The sequence below is a fragment of the Ornithorhynchus anatinus genome, chromosome 3 (assembly GCF_004115215.2).
Source record: "Ornithorhynchus anatinus isolate Pmale09 chromosome 3, mOrnAna1.pri.v4, whole genome shotgun sequence".
Lineage (NCBI taxonomy): Eukaryota > Metazoa > Chordata > Mammalia > Monotremata > Ornithorhynchidae > Ornithorhynchus > Ornithorhynchus anatinus.
In genome coordinates this window covers 4,932,678-4,942,474 of record NC_041730.1, presented here as the reverse complement: position 1 = coordinate 4,942,474, position 9,797 = coordinate 4,932,678, and the positions used below count along the sequence as shown (strand labels likewise).

Sequence of the window (9,797 nt, the reverse complement as noted above, 5' to 3'; positions counted from 1 at the left end):
CAGTTAACAAACACTATAATAATAATTATTCCTCGATAATGTCAGTCAGTGACATTGATTGATCGATACAATGCACCTGAGTCGGTAGACACCTTCCTTGCCCACAAGGAGCTTGCCGTCTAGAGAAGCAGCGAGGCTTAGTGGAAAAAGCCCGAGGCCTCGGAGTTAAAGGGCCTGGGTTTTAATCTCGGCTCTACCAATTGCCCGCTGGGTGAACTAGGGCAGGTCACCACACTTCTCTGTGACTCAGTTTCCCCACCTGGGGATTCAATACCTGTCCTCCCTCCTACTTATACCTGTCTGCCATGTGACCTTGGGCAAGTCACTTCCCTTCTCTGTGTCTCAGTTATCTCCTCCGTAACATGGGGTTTAAGACTGTGAGCTCTATGTGGGACAGGGTCTGGGTCCAACCTGATTTGCTTGTCTCTACCCCAGCGCTTAAAACAATGCTTGATACATAGTAAGCGCTTAACAAATACCATTATCATCATCCCCTCCCCTCCTCGTGCTCCCTTCCCTCCTCTCTCCTCTCCTCTTCTCCCTCCTTGCTCCTCTTCCCAACCTAGAAATAATAATGATAATAATAATGGCTCCTGTAAAGTTCTTACTATATGCCAAGCACTGTACTAAGCATTGGGGTAGATACAAAATAATCAGGATGGACACGGTCCCTGTCCCACATGGGGCTCACATTCTAAGTTAACTCTAATTCTACTTCTCTCCCACTCCCTCTCTTCCCCGCTCTTTTTTCCCCCACTCCCCTCCTCATGCTCCCCCGTTCTGAGCTTTCCGCTCCCCCATTTCCCCCCATTCTTCTTTGCCCTCTTCTCCCCCACCCCCGCAGCGTGGCTCAGTGGAAAGAGCCCGGGCTTGGGAGTCAGAGGTCACGGGTTCGAACCCCGGCTCTGCCACTTGTCAGCTCTGTGACTGTGGGCAAGTCACTTCACTTCTCTGTGCCTCAGTTCCCTCATCTGGCAAATGGGGAAGAAGATTGTGAGCCTCGCATGGGACAATCTGATTACCCTGAGTCTACCCCAGAGCTTAGCACAGTGCTCTGCACATAGTAAGCGCTTAACAAATACCAACATTATTATTACCACTGTGGGCCCCTTGCTGAACCGCCTCCTGGGGGAAGTGCCAGCTGGCATCAGACCAGCTGGGCCCCGTGCAGGCAACCCCGGCCAGTGCCCGGTGCTAATCCCACCTATTGGCGGGCTACCTGATTCCGGGGGAGGGGCCCGGGGGCGGCCGGGCCATATAGCGGGAGGCCGAGGAAGAGGTGGTCCCAGGGAGGGCTCTCAGGGGCACAGACACCCGGGCGGCCTCCACCTGCCAACATGAAGCTCTCCGTCGCCTTCTTGTGCTTCTCGCTCATCATCTGCTGCTATTCCGGTGAGTGTGGCCGGTTGAAACGGTGTGGCCTAATGGAAAGAGCCAGGGCCTGGAAGTCAGAGGACGTGGGTTCTGATCCCGACTCGGCCACCTGTCTGCTGTTTGACCCTGGGCAAGTCACTTCACTTCTCTGGGCCTCAGTTCCCTCATCTGTAAAGTGGGGATTAAGAGTGTGATAATAATAATGTTGGTATTTGTTAAGCGCTTACTCTGTGCAGAGCACTGTTCTAAGCACTGGGGTAGATACAGGGTAATCAGGTTGTCCCCTGTGAGGCTCACAGTTAATCCCCATTTTAACCGAGGCAGAGAGAAGTGAAGTGACTCGCCCACAGTCACACAGCTGACAAGTGGCAGAGCCGGGAGTCGAACCCGTGACCTCTGACTCCGAAGCCCAGGCTCTTTCCACTGAGCCACGCTGCTTCTCACGTGTGATCCCCATGTAGGTCGGGGACTGTATCCAATCTGATTACCTCGTATGTACCCCAGCACTTAGAACGATGTTTGGCATACAGGAAGCGTTTAACAAATACCATAACTATGAGAAGCAGCGTGACCTAGTGGATAGAGCTCGGGCCTGGGAGTCAGAAGGACCTGGGTTCGAGTTTCAGCTCTGCCACTTTGCTGCGTGACCTTGGGTGGGTCACGGAATTTCTCTATGTGTCAGTTACCCCATCCGGAAAATGGGGATTAATACTGTGAGCCCCATGTGGGACAGACACCGTGTCCAACCTGATAGCTTGTATCTACTCCAGCGCTTAGAACAGAACTTGGCACATAGTAAGGGCTTAACAAATACTATCATGATGATGATTATTATTCCTACCCAGCTTAGGCATCCTCAGAAAACAGCAACCCCCTTTTGGCTGCCCGGGGCAAACAGTCATCCCGTCTGGAGGCGGGGGAAGGGTTGGGATCAATGAATCAATCAATCGTATTAATCGAGCTCTTACCTTGTGCAGAGCACTGGACTAAGCGCTTGGGAGAGTACGACGCAATAATAAAACAGACACATTCCCTGCCCACAGTGAGCTTACAGTTTGGAGGGGGAATCGTTCATTAATATAAAGAAATCAATTACCAATATGGACGTAAGTGCTGTGGGGTTGGGAGGGCTTAGTCATGGAAGGCCTCTTGGAGGAGATGGGCCTTCAATAAGGCTTTGAAGGTGGGGAGAGTCATCGTCGGTCGCGTATGAAGAGGGAGGGCGTTCCGGGCCAGAGGCGGGACGTGGGTGAGAGGTCAGCGGCGAGACAGGCGAGATGGAGGGACAGTGGGTAGGCTGGCATTAGAGGAGCCAAGTGTGCGGGCCGGGGTTGTAGTAGGAGAGCAGCGAGGTGAGGTAGGAGTGGAGAAGCAGCGTGGCTCAGTGGAAAGAGCACGGGCTTTGGAGTCAGGGCTCATGAGTTCGAATCCCAGCTCTGCCACTTGTCGGCTGTGTGACTGTGGGCGAGTCACTTAACTTCTCTGTGCCTCAGTTCCCTCATCTGTAAAATGGGGATTAAGACCGTGAGCCCCACGTGGGACAACCTGATTCCCCTATGTCTACCCCAGCGCTTAGAACAGTGCTCGGCACATAGTAAGCGCTTAACAAATACCAACATTATTATCATTATTATTATTACAAGGGGATTGAGGGCTTTAAGGTCAATGGTGAGGAATTTCCGTTGGATGAGGAGGTGGATGGGCAACCACTGGAGGTTCTTGAGGGAGCGGGGAAACATGGCCTGGACGTTTTTGTAGAAAAATGATCCGGGCAGCGGAGTGAAGCATGGACTGGAGTGGGGAGAGACAGGAGACTGGGTGGTCAACAAGGAGACTGACACGATACTCAAGGCGGGATAGGATAAGTGCTTGGATTAACAGGGTGGCGGTTTGGATAGAGAGGAAAGGGTGAATTTTAGCAAATTATGAAGGTTGAACCCATAGAATTTGGTGATAAATTGAAAATGTCCCCCAGTTGCTTAAAAGCTCACTGTAGGCAGGGAACGTGTCTGCTAATTCGTTTGTAGTGTACTCTCCCAAGCCCTTAGTACAGTGCTCTGCACATAGTAAGCACTCAGTACAATCCATTGATTGAACGGTTGATTGGTCCTAAAATCTCCCATCGTCCTTGCACCTCTATGCCATTCCCGCTTCGATCACTAAGGGGAATGTGCTTCGAGGGTGGCTGGCACTGTAGTAGATTTTTCGTTTTAATATTTCTTAAGTGCTTACTTTGTGTCAAACACTGTTCCAGGCACGGGGTAGGTACAGGTTATTTAGGTCGGACACCGTCCCTTCTCGCATGGGGCTCACTGTCTAAATAGGAGGGAGAACAGGAAAACTGAGGCAGAGAGAGGTTAAGTGATTTGCCCAAGGTCACACAGCAAGCAACTGGCAGAGCTGGAATTAGAACCCAGGTCCTCTGACTCCCAGCCCGTGCTCTTTCCACTAGGCCACGCAAGAGAATCAGGTTGGCCTCGGCTCCTGTCCCACATGGGGTTTGTATTTTAAGAAGGAGGGAGAATGGTTACTGAATCCTCATCGTACAGATCGGTTAATCGATTCATCACACTGGTGGGAGATCCCCAGCTGCGGGGACGAAGACATCACGGTAAAGAGAAGCAGCACGGCCTAATGGATAGAGCACAGGCCTGGGAACCAGAAGGTCATGGGTGGCTCTGCCACTTGTCTGCTGTGTGACCATGCAAGTCTCTTCACTTCTCTGGGCCTCAGTTAGGTCATCTGTCAAATGTGGATGGAGCCTGTGAGCCCATATGGGACAAGGACTGTGTCAACCCAATTTGCTCGTATCCACTCCAGTGCTTAATACAGTGTCTGACACATAGTTAAGCGCTTAATTATTATAAATATTATTAATCCCGGCTCCGCCACTTGTCTTCTGGCAAGTCGCTTCACTTCCTCAGTCCCCTCATCTGTAAAATGGAGATTAAGACTGTGAGCCCCATGGGGGACGGGGACTGCGTCCAACCTGATTTAAGTGTATGATGATGATGATGATGATGGTAATTGTTAAATGCTTACTTTATGCCAAACACTGTTCTAGGAGCTGATCTACCCCAGGCCTGAGTACAATGCCTGGAACATAGTAAGCGCTTAAAAATACCATTAAAAATAAATAAATAAAGGTGTTAAGGTCTACGGGGCAGAAGGATATTAAAATAAATTATGGAGAGGGCAAATATAGAGTATGAGGATGGGCTATAAATGCTGTCGGGGTGGGAGGAGCATTAAAGAGTTCTTTTTGGCTCTTATCTCTGGCCTGGGCCTGAATTATCCATTCCAGCAGCTGGTGGGACTGGGAAACCCAAAAGGTTCCTGGGAGAACGGTAGGGATTAAGATCTATTTTTCCACCTTTCGCCTATCTGTAAACGTTGTCTTGCCTCTAGCTTCCAGAGGACTGCATGCTCCTTGAGGGCGGGAACTGTGTCTATTAGCTATACTCTTCTCTCCCAAGCGCTTAATACAGTACACTGATCACAATAGATGACTTAGACCGTGAGCCCCATGTGGGACAGGGACTGTGTCCAACCTGATTAACCTGTATCTGCCCAAGCGATTAGAACAATGCTTGACACCTAGTAAGTGCTTAACAAATATTATTATTATTATCATCTCTATTGTTCTTTCCCAAGCGCTCAGTACAGTACTTATTCACGGTAGATTCATTCAATCATTTAGTTAATCGCATTTATTGAGCGCTTACTGTGCGCAAAGCAGTGTACTAAGCACTTGAGAGAGTACAATATAACAACACAGACACATTTCTGCTCACAGTGAGCTCACAGTCTAGTAAATTATTTAGAACGGGAGTCCCATGTGGGACAGGGACTGTGTCACACCTGATTAACTTGTATAATAATAATAATAATGATGATGGTGTTGGTTAAGCGCTTACTATGTGCCAAGCACCGTTCTAAGCTCTGGGGTAGATACAAAGTACGCAGGTTGTCCCACGTGGGGCTCACAGTCTTCATCCCCATTTTACAGATGAGGTAACTGAGGCCCACCTGTATTTATTGAGAAGTGACTTGCCCAAAGACACACAGCTGATAAGTGGCAGAGTCGGAATTAGAACCCATGAGCTCTGACTCCCAAACCCGTGCTCTTTCCACTAAGCCGTGTCTGCCCCAGGGACTAGAACAGTGCTTGGCACATAGTAACTGCTTAACAAATATTATTACTATTAGGCAGCGTGACCTAGTGGATAGAGCACGGGCCTGGGTTCTAGTCCCGGCTCTGCCGCTTGTCTGCTGTGTGACCTTGGGCAAGTCACTTCACTTCTCTGTTATCTCATCTGTAAAATGGGGATGAAGACTGTGAGCTGCGTGTGGGACGGAGACGGTGTCCAACCCGATTTGCTTGTATTCACCCCAGTGCTTAGTATGGTGCCCGGCACATAGCGAGCGCTTAACCAACACCACGACGATTATTATTTTGGATTCCAGGAGCGGCTTCGGGCAACGAGTTTTTCTTGGACTTCCTTCAAACGCTGCTGGTGGGCAGCCTGAAAGAATTGTACGAGGGGCCGCTGTCCCACTTCAAAATCAACGCCGCCGCCAAGCGGGCAATGGCTGAGCTCAAGTCCTGCATCGATCACCTGGAGCCGCAGAACAAAGCCGAGCTGGTGAAGTTGCTGGTAAAACCGTCTTTTTTTAATAGTATTTGTTAAGCGCTTACTATTTGCCAGGCGCTGTAGCAAGCGCCGGGGTGGATACAAGTTAATCAGGTTGGACTCGGTCTCTGTCCCACATGAAGCTCACGGTCTTCATCCCCATCTGGCAGATGAGGGAACTGAAGCCCAGAGAAGTGAAGTGACTTGTCCAAGGTCACACAGCGGACAAGTGGGATTAGAACCCAGGTCTTTCTGACTCCCAGGCCTGGGCTTTTTCCATCAGGCCATGCTGCTTCTCAACTTCTCACACTCCCCCGCTCTACCTGGGGGAGGATTCCCCACCCCACCCTGCTGGATCTCCTCTCCGGGGATGGAGGGACGGGTCGCTCAGGAGAAACTTAAGGAGTAGCTGGGAAGGAGAATTAGTCATATTTACGGAGCGCTTGAGATGTGCAGAGCACTGTACTAAACACTTGGGAGAGTAGAGAAGCAGCGTGGCTCAATGGAAAGAGTCTGGGCTTTGGAGTCAGAGGTCATGGGTTCGAATCCCAGCTCGGCCACTTGTCAGCTGGGTGACTGTGGGCGAGTCACTTCACTTCTCGGGGCCTCAGTGACCTCATCTGTAAAATGGGGATGAAGACCGGGAGCCCCACGTGGGACAACCTGGTTCCCCTGTGTCTACCCCAGCGCTTAGAACAGTGCTCGGCACATAGTAAGCGCTTAACAAATACCAACATTATTACAATACAACCGAGTTGATGGACACATTCCCTGCTCACAACAAGCTTGCGCTCTGTCAATCAATCACCTGTATTTATTGAGCACTTCATAATAATGTTGGTATTTGTTAAGCGCTTACTATGTTCAGAGCACTGTTCTAAGCGCTGGGGTAGACACAGGGTCATCAGGTTGTCCCACGTGAGGCTCACAGTCTTAATCCCCATTTTACAGATGAGGTAACTGAGGCCCAGAGAAGTGAAGTGACTTGCCCACAGTCACACAGCTGACAGGTGGCAGAGCCGGGATTCGAATCCCTGACCCGTGCCTCCTAAGCCCGGGCTCTTTCCACGGAGCCACGCTGCTTCTCGACGCTGCTTCTGCTTACTGTGTGCAGAACACTGTACTGAGCACTTGGAAGAGTACAGTACGACAGAGTTGGTAGACACATTCCCTGCCCACAGCGAGTTGACGGTCTAGCGACTCTGCCACTTGTCAGCTGTATGACTGTGGGCAAGTCGATTAGACCGTAAGCCCGTCAAACGGCAGGGACCGTCTCTATCTGTTGCCGACTTGTTCATCCCAAGCGCTTAGTACAGTGCTCTGCACATAGTAAGCGCTCAATATATACTATTGAATGAAAGTCACTTCACGTATCTGTGCCTCAGTTACCTCATCTGGAAAATGGGGATTAACTGTGAGCCTCAGGTGGGACGACCTGATGACCCTGTATCTACCCCAGCGCTTAGAACAGTGCTCCGCACATGGTAAGCGCTTAACAAATACCAACATTATTATTATTAGAGGGAGCCCCTGTTACCCTCCGGGGGGCTTCATTCAATCATTCATCCATTCACTCAATTGTATTTATTGAGCTCTTACTCTGTGCAAAGTACTGTGCTAAACCCTTGGGAGAGCACAATAGAACACTAAGCGGTCACATTCCCTGCCCGCAGTGAGTTTACAGATTTAGAGACGGAGATTAGACTGTTCTCCCCCGATTAGACCGTTCTCCCCCGATTAGACCGTAGGCCCGTCAGAGGGCAGGAACCGTCTCTATCTGTTACCGATCTGTCCATTCCAAGCGCTTAGTCCAGTGCTCTGCACATCGTGAGCGCTCAATAAATACTATTGAATGAATGAATGACAACAGTAATAGAAATAAATGACAGAGATGGACAGAAGTGGTGTGGGGCAGGGAGGGAGGATGAATAAAGGGAGCGAGTCGGGGGACGCAGAAGGGAGAGGGAGAAGAGGAGAGGAGGGCACAGTCAGGGAAGGCCTCTTGGAGGAGATGGGCCTTCAGTAAGGCTTTGAAGTGGGAGAGAGTTGTCATCTGTCGGCCGTGGGCCATGGCGAGAGAGGGAGCACCGGGCCAGAGGCAGGATGTGGATGAGAGTTCGACGACGGGGGATTGATCCTCACCGTGGCCCCCCTCCCTTCTCCACTGCAGGTGCTGGTGCTGGAAGAGCAGGACGCCAAATCCTGAGGGCCTCGGCCCGATGTCCGGCGAATGACCGCCCACCCCGCCCACCCCCACGGCGGTTGAAGGCCGGACGTCCCCCCTCTTCCTGGCCGGGAACCGTGCTGTCGTTGCTGCGTTTTCCGCCCCCCTGTGCTTGTAGTCCCCCCCCACCGAGCCCCCCTCAGCATCGGGGAGCGCACTCCCGCCAATAAAACGAAGGCAGGGTGCATCCTCGCCTCCTTCCCGTCTCTGCTCATTCGGTCCGGGGGGGCTCGCTTGTGGGGACGGAGACGAGGACGAAGAGGGCTCTAATCCCGGCTGCGCCACTTAATAATAATGATGGAATTTGTCAAGTACCTACCGTGTGACAGGCGCTGTACTAAGCGTTGGGGTGGAGACGGCCAAACTGGATTGGAGACGATCTCTGTCCCACCTGGGGCTCACGGTTTCAATCCCCATTTTACAGATGAGTGTCTGAGGCACAGAGAAGTAAAGTGACTTGCCCAGGGTCCCACAGCCGACAAGTGGCGGAGTCAGGATTAGAATCCATGACCTCTGGCTCCCAGGCCCGTGCTCGGTCTTCTTCTCAGTGTTTCTCTGCTGTGTGACCTCGGGCAAGACACCTCCCTTCAAAGAGCCCAGCCGGCTGTTTGAATAAGAATAACGACGCCGTTTGTTAAGCGCTTACTATGTACCGAGCACTGGGATAGATATAAGACGATCGGGTCAGACACAGTTCCTGTTGATGATGATGGTATTTGTTAAGCACCTACTATGTGCCAAGCACTGTTCTAAGCGCTGGGGTGGATACGAGGTAATCGGGTTGGCCCATGTGGGGCCCACAGTCTCAATCGCCATTTTACAGATGAGGTTCTGAGGCATAGAGGAGTGAAGTGACTTGCCCAAAGTCACGCAGCTGACCAGGGGCAGAGATGGGATTAGAACCCACGACCCCTGACTGCCAAGCCCGGGCTCTTTCCACTGAGCCACGCTGCTTCTCAACGGGGGTTCACAATCTAAGTAGGAGGAGAACGGCTATGGAATCCCCATTTTACAGATGAGGAAACTGAGGTACCAAGAAGTGAAGTGGCCCCAGCAAGGGGCTCACAGTCTAAGTAGGGGGAGAATGGCTACTGAATCCCCATTTTACAGATGGAGAAACTGAGGCACCGAGAAGGGAAGTGGCATTTGCGGTGATTTGATAACAATGAGAACGATAATGATAATATTAGTGATATTGATATTTCCTAAGCACTTATTAAGTGCCTCACAGTCAACAGTAAGCTCCTGAGGTCCCACAGCTTTAACGTACTCCCCCAAGTGCTCAGTACAGTGCTCTGCAGAGGGAAAGTGCTCAATAAATGCCACTGATTGAGTGATGAAAGAGCTGTTTGGAGGCGTCGGCCCCCTGTGGCTCAGGAGGAGGGGGGAGGTTTTGCTGCACTTTCTTCTTGGGGGGTTGGGGCGGGGGTCCCCAGAAGCAGCGGTGGAGTGGAGGGGCTCGCATGAGAGACTGAATCCTTGAGGTCAACTTCGCCCTCTGGAGCTCTGGGATGGGGGTCTTCCACCAGCCCTCAGTCTCCTCATCTTTTTTTGTTTTTTAAATG

The 9,797-nt window shown here is 51.2% G+C and overlaps 1 protein-coding gene across 1 annotated transcript; it reads left to right on the top strand.

Annotated features, from left to right (window-relative positions):
* Nucleotides 1–1,244: 1,244 nt before the first annotated feature.
* Nucleotides 1,245–8,385, top strand: SCGB1C1 (secretoglobin family 1C member 1). The gene is made up of 3 exons (XM_029061797.1): nucleotides 1,245–1,392; nucleotides 5,842–6,032; nucleotides 8,179–8,385. The coding sequence occupies exons 1-3, from the start codon at nucleotides 1,338–1,340 to the stop codon at nucleotides 8,212–8,214; spliced, it is 282 nt and encodes a 93-aa protein (XP_028917630.1). The 5' UTR covers nucleotides 1,245–1,337; the 3' UTR covers nucleotides 8,215–8,385.
* Nucleotides 8,386–9,797: the final 1,412 nt, after the last annotated feature.

Coding starts and splice junctions, on each gene's coding strand:
- SCGB1C1 (XM_029061797.1), top strand. CDS start 1,338: ATGAAGCTCTCCGTCGCCTTCTTGTGCTTCTCGCTCATCATCTGCTGC. Junction 1,393..5,841: donor CATCATCTGCTGCTATTCCG/GTGAGTGTGGCC, acceptor TTTGGATTCCAG/GAGCGGCTTCGGGCAACGAG. Junction 6,033..8,178: donor CCGAGCTGGTGAAGTTGCTG/GTAAAACCGTCT, acceptor TCTCCACTGCAG/GTGCTGGTGCTGGAAGAGCA.